The following is a 17,114-nucleotide window of genomic DNA, read 5'->3' as shown; positions in this document are numbered from 1 at the left end:
GGCATTTACGGGTAGATTTGGGGTATTGGTGAAGGGAGGTAGGTAATTGAGCTGGTGAATTGGTGGTGTGGTTTGGAAGAGGGGTGATGGTAGATGTTTTTGGTCTACTGGAAAGGTTTTCGAATTTTCAGGATTTTGCAGAGTTGTGATTCACCGTTAAAGAAGTGGTTTAGAGCCTTAAAATAGGGTTTGAGTTATCAGAGCAATGGATTTTGAAAACCCCTGTCTGGATCATTTGGTACCGCACTGGTTGCAGCTTATCGTGGTTAAACTCGGCCTCGGAGTGGATCGTGATAGGATGAGCTTTTCTAGCTCCCTCTGGGAATGTGGTTTTCACTGATCTCTCAGTTTCTTTTCTTCTACGTGTTTGTTTTGTTTTCTGTTTTCGAAAGCGGCATTAACGGTGGCTGCGAAACACCGTAGTAGTTACCGTTTCCTTGCTGGCACGCGAGGTTGCCAGGTTTATGAAAGTTGTGAATTATTGAAGTTTTCGGATCTGACGTTTTGGGAAGTTTCGAAGTTTGAAACGGATCGTAGGGAATACCTCAGTCGGTGATTGGTTATGATCCTGGCAGCTTAGATCATGGAAGTACCGTCAACAAATGATGGTTGACAAATAGAAACGAAATGAAGATGATAAAAATCCCTTCAGTTTATCAATTCAAAAATGTTTCTTATATCCATAGTGCCCGGCGGCTTTGGAAAATATATACTTCGGGCTTCTCCACTGTGGCTCTGTCTTATCGTGCTGCATGGATCTGCATTATCTACCCTGGGGGTGTCCCAAACCCCGAGCACCTACACCACAAAATCTTTCAAAAGAGCCACAATTGTCCTAAGATGAACTCTGAGAAAGTTTCTCCATTTTTTCTTATTTATTCATAAAACTACGTAGGTCTGTACCATCATATCCTTCACATCTTATCAGCTGGGAATTCATGCAGGCGATAGAACCCTCCATTTTCTAGAAAACCGTCAAAACAACAAATTTCCTAATTATCACGTCTTTTTTGCTCTTCTGAAATCTCCTTTCTTCCACTCTCGGCGATGCAAACACCCCTCTGGTCGAAACCACCCTGGTCCTACCGCATGTCTCAGATACCTCCAATTGCAATTGTGGAGAAACACCAAAACAACCAGAATGGACCAATCAGCATCAGCCACCCTAGTAGCATCACCCTGATGGTCAGACCCTGTTGGTTCAACCCGGTTGGTCCAACCCGGCCGGTACGACCCCAGTGGACTTTTGGTGTTTCATGATTGGACAAAACAGGTACCCTGGTGGAAAATAGTGGTACCCTGGGGCTTCCAAAACATGACCGTGTAACCAGTGCTGTAACAGTTTCAGAGCAAACAATAGACGTCACTGCACAACCCTGTGGGCCATCGTTCGCTGCATGAACCTTGATTTTTCCTATACATCAGCTGATTGCACTATTTGTTGAGGAATCCCTGGATGATGGCCAAAAGACCAACAGCACCTGGGTCAGGAACACCGCCTGCAAATTCCTCTTCGTTGACGTAGGAAGCACGACCAAACTTGGCCTGCAACTTGGCGGTATTGTCACAGGAATCCTTAGCAGCCTTCACCAGCTTATCCACATCGCCGGTTTCCACTAAAGTATCCACAAATGGCTGCAAAGTGTCCACCAAGGTACGACCGCCCTTTCTGGCCTTGGTGTATTTGAACAAACCCTCGTAGAGCGCATCGGACAAGGCCTTGCTCACCAGCTTGACGTCAATGGATTTGGCCTGCTGGAGGTTCTTGGCGAAACTCGTCAAAAAGATGGCATATATACCGCCGGAGGTACCACCCATTTCGTCCTCGACGATTTCGGTGATGGCGCTCACGGTAGCAACGAGATCGTTGAGGTTTTCCTTGAACTGCTTGTCGGAAGAAAGAGCCTTCAAGATCGCCTCAGCGCCGTTTTTGAGCGTCTCTCCACAGTCACCGTCACCCACCTGGGTATCGTATTTGGTGATTTCAGGCTCCTTCGAAATCAACAACTCCATAGCTCTCTTGAGCAGCTCGCCAAAAGCAGCACCGTCAACCTTAGCGTCCAGTTGGAGGTACTCGGCATGAGCCACAGGCAGCTCCTTAATCTCTGGCTCAGGATTCTGCCATTGCTCGTCGGAGTAGATCTTGGGTTTCCAGCCAGGAGCGTTGGTAGGAGTATCCAAAAAGCCAAGAACGTCCTCCTTGGTGTACGTTTCCGTGGCGGCCTTGTTCAAGTTGAGCAAGGTGATGGAGAAGCCTGGGCTGCTCAAGGAAGTGACAAAGTCGGAAATGTAGACTCTCGATGGCTTCTTCTTCAAGGGCACTCTGGAGATGGCGTAATTGGCCAAGGCGTAGAGCTCAAGCGACGAAGTGCCGCCAATGTTATTAATAAGCAACACGTAGTCGTCGTTGTCGCCAAATTCAAGGTAGTGTCTCTCCTTGTCGTTCTTGTCCAACAAGCGCTTGTACATCAAGTCCACCAACTCCGAAGCCTTAGGAATAGGGTGCAACTTCTCGCCTGGCTCATTGTGAATTCCAAGACCGAGTTCAGCGGTATTTTCACCGGTTACTTCACCCTCGTCGCTGTCTCTTCCTGGAACAGTAGTCCTATCCAAAGAGGCACCCATAGTGACCAAGGCGTCGTTCACGGAGCGGCCCAACTGAGCCAATTGCTCGATCTCAGCACCCTCCTGGGCAGAAGCAGCTCCCAAGGCCTTGTGCACCAAGGCAGTGCCTGCAATGCCTCTTCTTCCCACCATTTCGTTCTGAGTTCTTCCAACGGCAACATCGTCCAGCACAGCCACGAGCTCCACCTTGTAGCCGTCTCTCTTGGCTCTCTCGGCCACTAAGCCGAAATGCAACACGTCTCCGGTGTAGTTCTTGACCACGGCAATGACGCCTTTCTGCTTATCTGCTGTAGCCTTGACACCAGCCATAATCTGTTTTGTAGAAGGCGAGGCAAAAATGGTTCCTGCCACGGCGGCATCAAGGAGATTGTCGCCCACAAAGCCAGCATGAAGCGGTTCGTGACCCAGGCCGCCTCCGCTGATGATGGCGACTTTTGATTTGTGGTTCTTGTTGAAGACAACCTTTTCAGAAGGAATAAAGCTGACGGCCGGGTTCAGCGCCACGAGGCCCCTCAATGCGCCCAACACGACATCGTCGTTTTCGTAGTTCCAGTGTTTGACCATTTTCTGAGTTGTAGAAGTAGTAGTGGTGTAAGGAAATGTGGTGGAGGTTTGAGAAATGGCGGATTGGCTGAGGTTTATGTAGGCAGCAGAGGTGAGGTAAGGAGGTTGGTCACAGGGTCGTACACATTGGATCGGGAGTTGCTGCTTTCGTTTTGCAACAATGGGGTGATTCGAGGCTTACGGTGATTTATGGTTGGAAGGAATATTTTCGAGATTTAGTGGAGGTTTTCAGGACCCTTCTCGAGACCCATGCGCACTGACGTAATGGGGGTTGGTGGTGAGAACAAGCAAGGGAGGTGCAATAAGGTTTGGTGGGAGAGTTGGGGGAATTGAATGGATAGGGTGATTCTACATGTTGATTTGTTTGATGCATGGAAGAATTGGTGTGGTTGGCCTCGGTATGATTGGCCTTGGTATGATTGGGCTTTGGTAGGTGGTGAGGATGGCTATCTTAGTGTTATGTTGGTGTCCACTTGGGGGGTATGGGAGCTTATTGTGTTGAGATTTGTAGAATTCCAATTGGTTCTCGTCAATTGATGCATCTTGAGGTGTTAATGGACGATTCGGGTCCTGATTGGCGATTGCAGAAGTAGAGGCACTTAGTATGTAAGGTAACAGAATAAGGAGCTCTCAATTCACAAAAATTCCAAATATTCGATTTAATCTCGATGGTTACTTTTTTGCTCTCGTAAATGTATCGCTTGATTTTTCTGCCAGGATGTTAGAGGCGCCTTCGATGCCAAAAATCATGGTGACGCAGAATCGCCTATACCTTTACATCTCGAGGGTCTTTTTCAGTTTCCACGAGTCCGGAAAGGCAAAAAGGCTAATTGCACAACGCAGAGGCATTTTCCTGGGCTCAAGATTTACGAAGACATACTTTTTGTGAATCTTTTTTGAATGAAATGATTTGGCAACAAATTTCGGGGCGTCACTTATGGATTATTGACGGTTTCTCTTAATTCTTGAATATCAGTTTTAGCGGGCAAAAGAAGACAATTTTTTACATCTGAAAGCATAGTCAAGTTTTTTAAAATAATCCCAAACGGCTCGGCGACTCTTGCCTCTCAATCACGTTGCTGCGTGGTGCAATTGGCATAAGTCGTAAAAATGCATCTCACGCTAGGCACTCCCGTTATGTTTCCTAGGACTCTGCGGTATCATGAACTAAGCTTGTGGTGTACGGGTCTATGGCCGGTCCCGTCAGAGCCAAATCAGAGTACCCACCATAAAATGACAAAGCAGAAGGAGGCGTTATGTAGCTGATAAAAATAAGATTTATAAGCACCTCTTGTATCAATTGATCATGTTGGGTTGTCAAATCCGCTCTGCCACGAACCCAGTCTATGCTGTGGCTCCAACCAACCACACCCCTGGCGCTCCTTCAATCAGACTCGTTGTCAGTATTTCACCAAAATCTTCTTCTTCTTCTTCAAAACATTACCTTCCCTTTCAAATTCCATGAAATTTCTTCCTCCCCAATTGGCACAAACCTCTCCCCCACTCTCACCTGACCACACAGCCCTCTAAGTCCTCCCTTCACCCAGTCTTTAAATCACACGGCTTTCACAACCCCCTAGTCACTGCCAAGCCGGAATACGAGACGACACTTTCCATCTTGCATTATTGCATCCACCTCCCATTCACAAGAATTGTGTCGTTTCGCAGCCATAATGTCGGGGTATTTCGCAACCGAGCGGCATTCTGAGACATGGTCCGTAAACGGCATTTATGAGAAACACCGCCAAAAAAAGAACGCTTACTACTACGCAAAAAGGCCATTCCACAAAAACACCCAGAAAAACCGAATATAAGGCAATTTCAGCCGCTTCCCCATTTTTAATACCTATCTGGGGTCTCGCACTTTCCTGCCGTGGAAAGCCGGCTTCTCCAGATCTCGAGGTCATCTCGCACTCTCCTGCCTCCATCGCCCCACATCAACAACTCATCAGACACCAACACCTTGGACCAGGCGGATTAGGCCAGAACAAAAAAGCCAGAATTGTCGAATTTGTACCACTACAAAACCACTCCTTTCACTCATAATATCCAAACATGGCCAAGCCGCTGCGTGCCAATAAGCTGAAGACCTTCACTGGCTGCTTCACCTGTCGTTCAAGAAAGATACGCTGTGATCTCCAGCGGCCAACCTGCCAGAACTGCAAAAAAGCTCATCTCACGTGCCTGGGATACGACATCAAACTTCGGTGGTCGCTCCCTGTTCAATTCACGCCAAAGGGAAGAAACCCTGTACAGCATCCAGTGAAGTTTCCAGAGTCGGAAAACGACAATGCCGAGCTGGGCTTTTTCCAACGACGCCACGTGGGTTTTGTCACTTGGGACGAAAAGAAGAATTGTAAACCTTATGAGACATACGAGGAAATGGATAATCATTTGGCGGACTTGCAGAGCTTGAAAAGACCAGCCGAGACGATCCTTCGAGGCCCATTTGGGGTTTTCAGCAAGGAAAAGCGGAGGAAAAAGGCAAACCAAAGCCAGGTGCCTGCAGTGCAAGAAGCCGACGCCCTACTAGGCCACGACCAGCTCTGGTTATCCAATGAGCTCAAAGACCATGCTTTACTTACAGCTGCGGCATTGAACGGAGATACACAGTTTCTAGATCTCGTGGACTCGCTTCCGAACTACTCGCCGGGGAATTCAGGGTACCCTACAAACCCTGAATCCACAGACTTTCTTAATTTGGTTTTCCACAGACACCAGGGCAATCTGTCTAACAATCTTCTGCCACAGGTTGGCAAAAGCACACCTTCTTCGATGAACAGCATCCTCAATTCGGACGAGGGCTCCATCAACCCCAACAACCAGCATTTGTTCTACTCGAACTACAACAACTTTTTCTACAACAACCCGTACCAGCTCAACAAAACGTTGGAAATCCAGCTTCACGCCTCGGCCCATCCGCTGAAAAACGACGACGACGCCACAGACATGGTAGAAGGCGAAAACTCCACATCCACGCATATGCCCGAAGATATCATGTCCATAGTGCAACGTCCACTTCAACCAAAGCTCGGTTTCGACATCTCCTTGCCCAAAAACGGCGTGGTACTTCCAACGTCAGCGCTTCAAGTTCAGCCGCTCACAAGGTATCTTCTTAATTATTACGTCACGCAAGTCGCTGATCTCATGACGGTGATTCCCCTTACAGAAAACCCATGGAAAACCATCTACTTTCCTAGAGCCTTGATGGCCATTGGCGAGCTCAGTGCATTGGGCAAGACATCCACAGCTAAAAATGCTCTACTTAATGCCCTTCTTGCAGTGGCAGCCTTCAATCTTCAAAGTAAGTTCCCCAAAAACTCCGATCCGATGAAATTCTACCTCAACCTCGGTATTCGGCTCCGAAACCAGGCATCCGTTTTCGTGAAAACCCTTTTGGGCTCTAAAAGCGGAACGCAAAGCAACGTCGAACGCTGTGTGGCCAACGAAAAGTACAAGGACGTGCTTTGTGCGGTGATGTCTATGATCAGTGTGGACTTGGTGTGGGGAACAATGCAAGACACCAACTTCTACATCAAGTGGTGTGAAAAGGTGATTTACACGAAAATGAGAAACAAGAAGAAGCTCTCGCCCAAGGCCCGGATCATGCACCGGATCTTCCTGTCGTTGAAGTTGATCCAGGATCTGACGTGCCTTGATTATGCGAATATCAAGGAGGACTACGAGTTGACGGCCCGGTTTGGCTACGACGTGCGGTTGCTGTTTGAAAGAAGCAATTTCGACAAGGAAGGAACGAAGGGCCGCATTGACTATATCATGGACACCAGGCGGGTTTCGTCGCCGATGTTTGTGAATAAAAAGTTGATCAACACCAACAAGAACGACGAGAATTTCGCCACGGATGCGCTTTACGGGCTTCCCAATTCGTTAATTGTCCTCTTCAGCGAGACAGTTCTGCTTCTTCGGGAAAAGATCCACGACAAGGAGGCCAAGGGGCCTGCAGCAGATTACAGCGATCGGGTGCAATCACTAAAGAAGAAGCTCAGTGTTTGGAAATTAGACTGGAAGCTCTACGACACCGAGGCTTCAGGAAAGCACAAATTCTACACTCTGATGCACGAGGTGACGTACCACCACATCATGTCGTTCTACCATGCTCTCACGATCTACTTTGAGCGACTCATTGAAGAAACACCGCCAGAGCAGTTGCAGGACAAAGTGGGGCAGACGCTCGACCACCTCAACCTGATCCAGCGGCTTATTTCCAAAGACGAGGCCCACATCATTCCGCTATTCTGGCAGGGGTTCATAGCCGGGTGCGAGGCGGTGACGTTGAATCTTCAGATGGGCTTCAAGAAGTGGGGGGCCGACATTGCCCAGTATTTGGGTTCGTACTGGGGCGCCCGGCAGATTATGCTAGAGGTGTGGCGGAGGAAAAAGCTACAGGAGGCCCGGGCCGACTGGGTGAGTGTGATTCAGGACTGGGAGATGAACTTGATGTTGAACTGAGGAATGTGGACGTGGCTCGGCGATGGCGGAGTGGGAGAGGGAAAATTGCTTACAAGTGAAATTGGAGTTGTTGCTATGTCGTGCTGTCGGCAGTTGCTCTTGTTTACGTCAAGCCTTATGCTTCTGTCATTAAACAAGCTTCGTGACATCTGCACACGATGCATCCAAAGCTTAAAGCCAAAAAGGTTGAAGAACACTGCCCGAAACGGAAAGACGAAAATCACGAGAGACTATATTTCCGGGACGTGCAGAGCAACGATTCGCCTAAGTTTGTCTTGGCTGGGGCTTATATTGGTGCCTGAGCAGTGGCTGCGAAAAATCCCCGGTGGTGGTTGGAGGGTCTGGATTTCGCAGCCATTTCATCGCGACGCGGGTATCTAGGCGGAGGCACAAAGCGAAAGAAAAACAACGAAAGAATAACAAACGAAGAATGGGGCTGAATATCATTTGGTGGCGGTGTCGTCAAACCACAAAAATTCGTTGCAAAGTGGACTTCAATTTCTAGAGGTCGGCTCCAGGCCGTTTCGGTGCATTAAACTTTCCCCCGATTCTGCTCCCTAATTGCACCCGGTCCTGCCTGGATTGCGATCCTGGCGCCGATTTCTCTGCAACCTCTGCGATATTCTGCATTTTTTTTCTCCCACCGCTGCCCCATTTCACCTGCAGCCGCCATTCCGCACGCCGTTTGCTGAAAAAACCACCGCCCCAGTCCGCGCGCCAGGCACGGAACATCTCCATCGCGGCATACCACCGCCAGACGTCGAGGCTGAAGTCGATCCACCAAAGACGGGCGAAGACGGGCGAAGACGACAAATGGCAATCCAAATACCATGTCGTTCCAAGCCGACCTTTCTTTGCCAAATGGGGAAAGCAATCTTCTGCACTAATCCGGTACTGCATTATTTGCGTTGCTCGTTGGCTGCCATTTGCAATTAGCTGCTTGGGGCCAACGGTGGTGCTTCGAAATTTGCACCCAATTCGACTCTAGGCCCCAAACTAGGGTAATTAGTCCAGGCCTGGGTTTCGCGACTCTTCCCCAGATGGCCCTCGGCGCGGCGTGTTTGTTTGTTTTTACATCGCGAACACGACATTTTCTTCTGACCCATCACCAAACACGTCAAAGCCATCAAGAAGGGACGCTAGCACGCCTTTCCCCGACGCGTGTGACCCGGCTTCTGTGCTGCTCTTCCGGCTATAAATATGGACCCACCCCCTCGTTTGTCTAACCATCAATCAACTGGTCTTTCCACATCTACATCACCAACTACCGCCTATCGCTATGAAGTACTTCTTTTCCGCTGCTTTCCTCGCTGCTTCCGTCGCTGCTGCTGCCGTTTCTGAGCCTGCCTCTCTCGAGACTGAGACTGTCACCAACGAGCACACTGAGGAGGTGACCATCACCTCTTGCTCTGGTGTTGAGTCCTGCAAGACTCACGTCACTGCTGCTACCCAGACCGTTGTCACCGAGACCGTTGACGGTGTCAAGACTGAGTACACCACCACCTGCCCAGTTTCCGAGGAGGCCCCAGCTACCCCTGATACCCCTGCTGAGACTGCTCCAGCTCCAGCTCCTGATGCCTCTGAGCCAGCTCCTGCCCCAGCTCCTGGTGCCTCCGAGTCTGCTCCAGCTCCAGCTCCTGATGCCTCTGAGCCAGCTCCTGCCCCAGCTCCTGGTGCCTCCGAGTCTGCTCCTGCTCCAGCTCCAGGTGCTTCTGAGCCAGCTCCTGCCCCAGCTCCTGGTGCCTCCGAGTCTGCTCCAGCTCCAGCTCCTGGTGCTTCTGAGCCAGCTCCAGCTCCTGGTGCCTCTGAGCCAACCACTCTCGCTGGTGAGCCAACCACCGCTGCCGGCTCCCAGCCTCCAGCTCCAGCTGCCTCTCATCCAGCCGAGTCTGACGTCACTGTTGACGCTACTACTACCCCTACCTCGGTCACTTCTGAACCTGTTGAGGCTACCTCTTACGCTCAGCTGACCTTCACCTCTGTCCACCAGTCCGAGGGTTCTGATAACGCCAGTGTTTCTTCCTATGAGGCTGGTGCCAACAAGCAGGCTGTCGCTGGTGCCGCTTTGGTCGGTGTCGCCGCTTTGTTGTTGTAAGAGAACAAGCCGGTTCTTGGGATTTCATGCATTCATCATAAAATATTATAGGATTATTTCGTAATACCATTTACATTAGAATTTGCCCTGTAGCCTACACATCGTTGACGACATTTTTTACTAAGCCAAGCCGGCAATGCAGCTACACAGATCCAGAACATATGTCACGAGCAAGAATCCGAAATTCCACCCTTGGCCATTTATTTATAGAAATTCTAGATCTTAGTCAGATGGGACATTAAGGGTGATCGGGATCTGGGAATGCAAATCCTCCGTTTCCGAAAAAAAAAAAGATCAAAGTCTAGCCGAAAAGTTTAACAGGAAAACAGGAAAAACGTTATAGCTCAAAAAGCCAAAAGCTAAATCTACAAGCCATTCTAATCCCTGTTTTATTGCATGGCTCTCGACCCACGGGTCGTATTATCTAAGCTCTAAGCTCTATAAAGCTGGAACAGCGTTCCAATGCATGCCGGCGTCGCCGACTAAAAAAATTTTGAAAGTTACAACTCGTCATTGATGTTGGTCTTGCCCTGTGGAACGTAAATAGCACGTCCCACGTACACATTCCACCAGCCGTTGGCATAGTACAACACGTACTCGAAGACCCTTCTTGGGAATTGGTAGTAAATGTCCCAGATAAACCAGAGAGCGGCCTTGACGTCCTCGAGTTCTTCCCAGAAGCCCTGAGTGCGGCCCTTGACGTTGACAATTTTGCCTTCATCAAAGTTGTCCTTAGCAAACACCTGAGAGGCCTCCTTCAAGGCCTCCTTGGATGGCTCCTTCTTGGTCACAGGCAGGAAAGCCACAAATGGGAATTCGATACCCTTGTCGTGCAAAGGCTCGTAGTCACCGTGCTTCACCTTACCAGCAGCCACATCCTCCAAGTGTTGAAGGTACATGGACTTGAAGTTGTTGATGGCCTCGACAGACTTGGAAAGACGGTCAAACGTGTTGAAAAGCGCCACCAACTCGATCCGGCGGAACTTCAACAAGTGCTGAGTATTAGGGTCCTCGGACTCGAAAAGCACCTTGAGGGCAGTACCGTAACCGATCGTCTGGAGCTTGCCCCACATTCTGCAACGGTCACATCCGACGCAGTCCATGATGGCAGACACGTTTCTGAAACGAGAGCGGAACTCGTTCTTGAGGTCGGGGAGCTCTTAATGGGGTCGAAAAGAGAGTGTGTTTCAAAGAGCACCTGGGAACTCAAGGTACTGTTGATGTTGGAAAGAAGCTCGGCGTAAACGGCAGGACTAACGTCCTCGTTCGTACGCAACTGGCTCTCGTCGCTGCTGGTGGACTCGTGGTTCTCTTTGATGTAGGTGGGAAGAGACACGATTTCAGACAATTTGACGATGGCCTGAGACACCAACGCGTAGTTGAAGTAGATGTTGGAGAGTCTGTCGTTGAACTTGCCCACTCTCTCCATGAAAACCTTCAAATTAGGGTGGAACTCCTCGGTTTCGGCGTCCAAGTACTCGTTGGACAAGTGCACAGCAATGGAGGCGTGCATGCCCGAGATCAACCTGTAGAACAAGTTCTTCTCCACACACTGCTCGGGCTCGGAGTCCGGCAGCATCGACATGGGGTTTGTGTTTGGGAAGCAGTTTTCAGAGTAGATGGCCTTCCAAACATCAAAAGACTGGGCACCGCCGTATCCGGTGAATCTCTCTGGGTTCTCCTTCAAATCGACAAAAACGCAGTTGTGGTCGTCGTCAATATGACAATAATCCAAATCCTCGCACGTGTCGGCCTCGTCGTGGGCACTAGAAGCTCTCAGAATCTCTCCTAGTTTCGAAGGCGAAAGATCGTCTGGAATATCCAGCCAGTTGAACTGCTCCGGCAGCAACACCTCCACGGCACAGTTGCGCGTGGCACAGAAATGCTGAGCATTCCAGAACTTACACTGCTTGTCCAAGTCAAGCTTAAAAAACCGGAAAAACGGTTTCAGGATCAAGTCGACCACCAGGTCCCTGAGCTGGGCGTTGACAGCATCAATATAGGAAAATGTCGTGTTACACGTGGGTGTGATGATTTGCAGACAAAAGTCTGGCGAGTCAAAGGGCGAAAAAGCCGCTGTGGCTAGCGTGGCTAGCGTGGCTAGGAATAGGAGGAAAAGGTTCATGTCGTTGTAGTTGCAAAATCGCTGGCCTTATCAAAGATGTGGTCACGTGACTGCTGCCAAAAAGAAGCTTTGTCAGCCTGAAAAAGCAATGCCCGAGCGTTGCGACTGCTTATAGGGTGGCCTTATAAGGAATTAGTAAAGTTGACAGGTGTCGATGAGGTGGCCTTTTTGGTGGCAAGGTGGCAAAGTGGCGGATTTCCCGGAATGGTGAGATTTTGATGAGGGAGGGTTTTCGAGGTGGTGGGGCTTGGCTTAATAGAAGGCTGTAGAAGTCGTCGTGTGACTAAGGCGGCGTTAGGAAAGTGCACCCTGAATCAGGCGATGGTTTTCCCATAGTGACCACAAAGTGACTTTTCTTTCGAAATTGTAAATCGTCACGTTATGACTGGTTTATTTGCGATATTTTGAAAATTGTTTCTGGTGACGAGTGTTTTGGTCCCTTGGGCTACTGGTAAGCAGACCTTGCAGCCGATGCATGCGATTACATGGTGCTCCAAACGACTTCCCAAATCTCAAAAATAGCAAATCTTCTCAAATCCAGGATTTATGTAAAAACCTCCAGATCGATTCGACCGGACCACCTCGGACTTTGTGGCTGTGCCCACGTTTCTCTGTGAGCGAATTAATCAATGAGCAATACCTCGAACACTGGCCCCAAGCGCCACGGAAATGCGCTCACAGTAGTCGAAGTCGGCTTAATTAGGCAAAACTGAAAGCAAGCTGAAGGAAAACTGGAAGCAAAAATGAAAGTGGAAGCAAAATTAAGGAATTACCGAAAGCGGAATCCACAAAATTCCATCCCGAACTTTCCCTCCAAACCCTATTCCATCGACTCAACACCACCGCCCGGATTCGCTTCGACCTCCGCGTTGATCGTCGATCTGGGATCCCCAGTGGTCCTGGATCTCGGAAACTTTAGCCCAGCAGTGAGGTTGCGTGGTCTAATAAACCGCTGTGGAGGCCACGCTTCCGCTTAACGAAACAGGCTGAAAAAACCAGGCTTTCCAGGCTCTCACAACCAGGCTTTCACAACCAAGGCGGTTTTATTTGTCCCTGAATCGACCGGCCCAGTTTTTGCTTCTTGGTGACCGGCCGATCCTTGGCACGTGGACCTGAAGCCGGATCTGGCGCTTTGTGTTTCTCGGTATGGACCTCCACAATAGACGTCAGAAAGTATAGCCGTGCAGGCCCCACTGTGGCCAGGAACCTGTGGGGGATGGCTTCACATGGGTGCAAAAAAATATCCTAGAACGAGCCTCGCTACTGCACAACCTGCCTCCAACCTGTTCCACGCCCGCACGGCCCCAGTTAATATGTCAAAGTCGCCCTTCCATGCATACCCTCCGTTGGGTGCAAAAAGCGATCAAAGTATTACTACCACTGATTTCGGAATCCTTGGGTCCTCCCGAATCCTGTGGCTTCAGCTCCCCACATCCCGCAGAATAGTCCTCCTCCTTAGCATGTACATGAAGCGCAATTCAGACATGTGGCGCCGCTACCACTTGTACTTTCTCGTCCGTAGCGGCTTTCTATAAATGCCCAGCTCCTCCCGGGTTCTTTTCCAACAGCCATGTTGGCACACGCTGTGATCTCGTTCGTTGCCCTAGCGGCTCACCACCAGCACCTGCTCTTGGTGGTCTCCACAGCGGTGTTTCTCTTGTGGAAGTTGTACATCTATCCGTTCCACGTTTCTCCACTCAGGAGAGTGCCAGGACCCTACTTCCACCGCATATCGACGCTTCCGTGCATCCTTGCGCAGCACCAGAACCGCTGGGTCCGGAAGATCCACCGTCTTCACGAACAGTATGGGGAGATTGTCCTTCTAGGCCCCAATGAGGTCTCATGCAACGGTGATCTCCGCTTCATCAACGATATTTACGTCAAGAACATGCCGAAGCTGCCTTACTACAAGCACTTCCAGAACCACGGCCACGACAATGTGTTTTCCACGGTGGAGAATGGACCGCACCTCAAGTACAAGAAGATGATGCTGGGGCTTTACTCCAAACTGGCCATTCTTTCAAACCCCGCCACAAGAGACCTTTTGGTTCTGAAGGCCGCCCAGCTCGTCAACAGAGTGCATGTTTCCCTGGTGACAGCGCTAGAGCCCGACTGGATCAATGCTCGTCTGGAAATGAACCATAATGGAAAAGGCCACAAGGAAGGATCCCACGGATGGCTTCCACAGAAGCTGTCGAGCCTTGGAATCGACATGTACCTGCTTTTTGGCGCTTTGGCCATGGACGTGATTTCTGCGTTCGAGCTTGGCGTCAAAAACGGCACAGACTTTTTGAACGATACATACAAAAGACAGATTTTGGTGGATTTCCGGACCAAGGAGCTTCTGACGCTCGGCCTGATGCTTCTTCCGCTGCTCCACTGGCTTCTTGCGGGTCCAAGAATCATGGGAGCTTCGGCATCCGTGGAAAAGTGGCTTCTTTCAACCTTCAAAAGCGCAGAATACGATCCAGAGCTTTCTAGACCAACCACGCTCAGTGCACTCAAGAAGAACGGCCTTAAGGACAAAAAAGCGTACTCTTTCCTCAGCGACAACCTCATTGCTGGCCATGAGACGTCTGCTATTGCACTCACTTACATTTGCTACGAGCTTTCCAGACCGGTGAACCGGTTCAGACAAGAACGGCTCCAAAACGAAATCAGAGAGTACTTTGGTGCTCCTGACGGCAACATTATCGATGCTATTGAGCAAGTCGACCAGCTTCCATACTTAGAAGCTTTGCTCAAAGAAAACTTCCGTGTCCACACCTCTGGAGTCGGTTCCATGCCCAGAATCACTCCATCCACATATAAGGTCCACACAAGCAACGGATCAGTGGAACTTCCAAAAGGTACAACCGTCTCGTGCCAGGCGTACTCGTACCACCGCAAAAACGACATATTCCCGCATGCTGAAAGCTGGATTCCAGAAAGATGGCTTCCTCAGCATGGAGAGCTGAATGAGGACTACAAACTCAGAAAAACCCACATGTCCAAGCACCTTTTGCATTTCGGCAAGGGCATCCGCATGTGCTTGGGCAAGGACTTGGCGCTTATAGACATAAAATTGGCTTTGGCCAATTTGTACTGGCGGTACAATTCACAAATCAGCTCAGACTGGTGTGAGGTGACCCAGTATGAAGAAAACGTGAAAGTTGGCAATGCCGTTCGGCTCGACGGAGCTAAACCATTGTCCAATTCTGACGAGGAGATGATGGCCATGGTGGACGGTTTACTGGCTAAACCCCGCTGTGACGAGTGCTGGCTTGAATGGAGCACTGTGGGCTGAAAAATCAAAAAGAAGTAGGTTTACAAATCGTATGCGCAATAGATATTATACAAGGCCATTTCTAGTCGTCAACTTGATCTTCGCCGTCGTCAGGCTATTTCTAGTCGTCAACTTGATCTTCGCCGTCGTCAGGCTATTCAAATCGTCAAACTTGATCTTCGCCGTCGTCAGGCTCTTCTAATCGTCAAACTTGATCTTCTTGGCCGTCTTGGTCATGTCCACGTCCTTAAAGAAAGCTCCGTACACAGAGTGGGCCTTCTTCTTGGTGTGGCCTCCAAACTTAAGCAACTCTTCTGGAACCGGCTGGTTGGCTCCTCTCAAGATATTGATCAAGGCTCCACTCAAGTGTTTTTCGTGCTCGGTGAAGAGCGTGTGGGCGGTACCGGTCTGGCCAGCTCTGCCTGTTCTGCCGATTCTGTGGACGTAGTCCTCAGCAGTAAGTGGGAAAGTCAAGTTGATCACGACCTTCACGTTGGGGATATCGAGACCTCTGGCGGCGACATCGGTGGCCAAAAGAAGGTTGGACTCGCCGTTTTTGAAGGCATTGAGCGCCTGGGTTCTCTGCTGTTGAGAAAGATCACCGTGAATGGCTGCAACGTTGAAGCCGGCTCTCTGCAACGAGTATTCCACTCTCAGAGCCTCCTTCTTGTACAAGGCGAAAATGAGAATTTTGTCGTTCTTGCTGGGACCCAGCTGGTACTTTCTGATCAACTGCACGAGCCTCCTCTCCTTGTCTCTGGGCTCCATCACCTCCACTATCTGTGTGATTCTCTTGTTGGCAGAAAGCTCGTCTCTCTCACCAATAGTCACCTTCACAGGCAGCGTCATGAAAACAGAAGCCAACTCTCTGACCTCCTTGGGCCATGTGGCTGTAAACATCAAGGTCTGACGATTCTGCTTAGCAGGACACTGGCCAATGATCTGCTTGATGTGCTGCTCGAATCCCTTGTCAAGCATTCTGTCGGCCTCGTCAAGAACCAAGTAATCGATGCTCGAAAGGTCCACCAGACCGTCCTCTAAAAGATCCACCAATCTACCTGGTGTAGCCACAGCTATACTGGCATTCTGCAACTTGTCGATCTGGTCCTGTTTGCTGACACCACCGTAGATGGCCACACAAGAGATGCCGGCGTTTTTCGTCAAGTCCACCAAACTGTCGTGGATCTGGAGCGCCAATTCTCTAGTTGGAGAGAGACAGAGCACCTTGAGACCCTTCTTCTTCTCCTTCAAGATACTGTTCACAGCAGGGACACCGAAAGCAAAGGTTTTACCGGAACCCGTTTCGGCAACACCAATGACGTCTTTTCCACTAAGCAAAAACGGCCACGAGGCAGCCTGGATAGGTGTGGGTTTGGGGAACTTGGTAATGACTTTCTGGACCTCGCTGATGAAGTCCACATGGTCAAACAGCAAAAGTGGACGCAAGTTCAAGCTGTGGGGGTCCTCGATGGCCACTTCATTGGTGTCCAAGAACTCCTTGACCTCGCTTTCCAGAACATCGCTAAGAGCCTTCTTCTGGGAGTAAGCTGAGGAGTCATTGGATGGAGCAGGAGCGGATGACATCACTTCAGGGGACTTTTCCTTCTTTTCCTCCTTGTCCTTCTTCTCTTTTTTGTCTTTCTTCTCTTTCTTCTCCTTCTTCTCCTTCTTTTCCTTCTTGTCCTTCTTCTCGCTCTTGTCCTTCTTCTCCTTCTTGTCCTTCTTGTCCTTCTTCTCCTTCTTTTCACTCTTCTCCTTCTTCTCCTTTCTCTCCTTCTTCAGCTTCCGGTCAGGCTCAGCAGCCTCCTCGAGCTTTCTTTTCTTATCCTCTTTACCCATGAAAAACGGTGTACCTAAAAGATCTCATCGCGATGCCCTCAGATACACTCTTCACCAAAACGTCTAAAATACAGCCTACAAATCCAAATCTCTTTTCTATCGGTTTATTCAAATATTATTTCTAGAAAAAC

At 49.7% G+C, this 17,114-nt stretch overlaps 6 protein-coding genes across 6 annotated transcripts; 3 read left to right on the top strand and 3 right to left on the bottom strand. All coding sequences in view use genetic code 12, as the record gives it.

The window, feature by feature from the left end:
- Positions 1-1,434: 1,434 nt before the first annotated feature.
- Positions 1,435-3,189, bottom strand: DAK2 (dihydroxyacetone kinase; the record flags this gene model as incomplete). The annotated part of the gene is made up of 1 exon (XM_025481932.1): positions 1,435-3,189. The coding sequence occupies one exon, from the start codon at positions 3,187-3,189 to the stop codon at positions 1,435-1,437; it is 1,755 nt and encodes a 584-aa protein (XP_025336550.1).
- Positions 3,190-5,244: 2,055 nt separating this feature from the next.
- ARG81 (Arg81p) lies at positions 5,245-7,659 on the top strand (the record flags this gene model as incomplete). Its single annotated transcript, XM_025481931.1, has 1 exon — positions 5,245-7,659. The coding sequence occupies one exon, from the start codon at positions 5,245-5,247 to the stop codon at positions 7,657-7,659; it is 2,415 nt and encodes an 804-aa protein (XP_025336549.1).
- Positions 7,660-8,938: 1,279 nt separating this feature from the next.
- CXQ87_003454 (uncharacterized protein) lies at positions 8,939-9,754 on the top strand (the record flags this gene model as incomplete). Its single annotated transcript, XM_025481930.1, has 1 exon — positions 8,939-9,754. The coding sequence occupies one exon, from the start codon at positions 8,939-8,941 to the stop codon at positions 9,752-9,754; it is 816 nt and encodes a 271-aa protein (XP_025336548.1).
- A 500-nt stretch (positions 9,755-10,254) lies between these two features.
- ERO1 (ER oxidoreductin) lies at positions 10,255-11,879 on the bottom strand (the record flags this gene model as incomplete). Its single annotated transcript, XM_025481929.1, has 2 exons — positions 10,255-10,913; positions 10,961-11,879. The coding sequence occupies 2 exons, from the start codon at positions 11,877-11,879 to the stop codon at positions 10,255-10,257; spliced, it is 1,578 nt and encodes a 525-aa protein (XP_025336547.1).
- A 1,570-nt stretch (positions 11,880-13,449) lies between these two features.
- Positions 13,450-15,165, top strand: CXQ87_003452 (uncharacterized protein; the record flags this gene model as incomplete). Its single annotated transcript, XM_025481928.1, has 1 exon — positions 13,450-15,165. The coding sequence occupies one exon, from the start codon at positions 13,450-13,452 to the stop codon at positions 15,163-15,165; it is 1,716 nt and encodes a 571-aa protein (XP_025336546.1).
- Positions 15,166-15,342: 177 nt separating this feature from the next.
- DBP3 (RNA-dependent ATPase) lies at positions 15,343-16,983 on the bottom strand (the record flags this gene model as incomplete). Its single annotated transcript, XM_025481927.1, has 1 exon — positions 15,343-16,983. The coding sequence occupies one exon, from the start codon at positions 16,981-16,983 to the stop codon at positions 15,343-15,345; it is 1,641 nt and encodes a 546-aa protein (XP_025336545.1).
- Positions 16,984-17,114: the final 131 nt, after the last annotated feature.

This window comes from Candidozyma duobushaemuli (genome assembly GCF_002926085.2).
Source record: "Candidozyma duobushaemuli strain B09383 chromosome Unknown C_B09383, whole genome shotgun sequence".
NCBI lineage: Eukaryota > Fungi > Ascomycota > Pichiomycetes > Serinales > Metschnikowiaceae > Candidozyma > Candidozyma duobushaemuli.
Note: the sequence above shows the minus strand (reverse complement) of the source record. Positions and strands in the feature narration are given on the sequence as shown.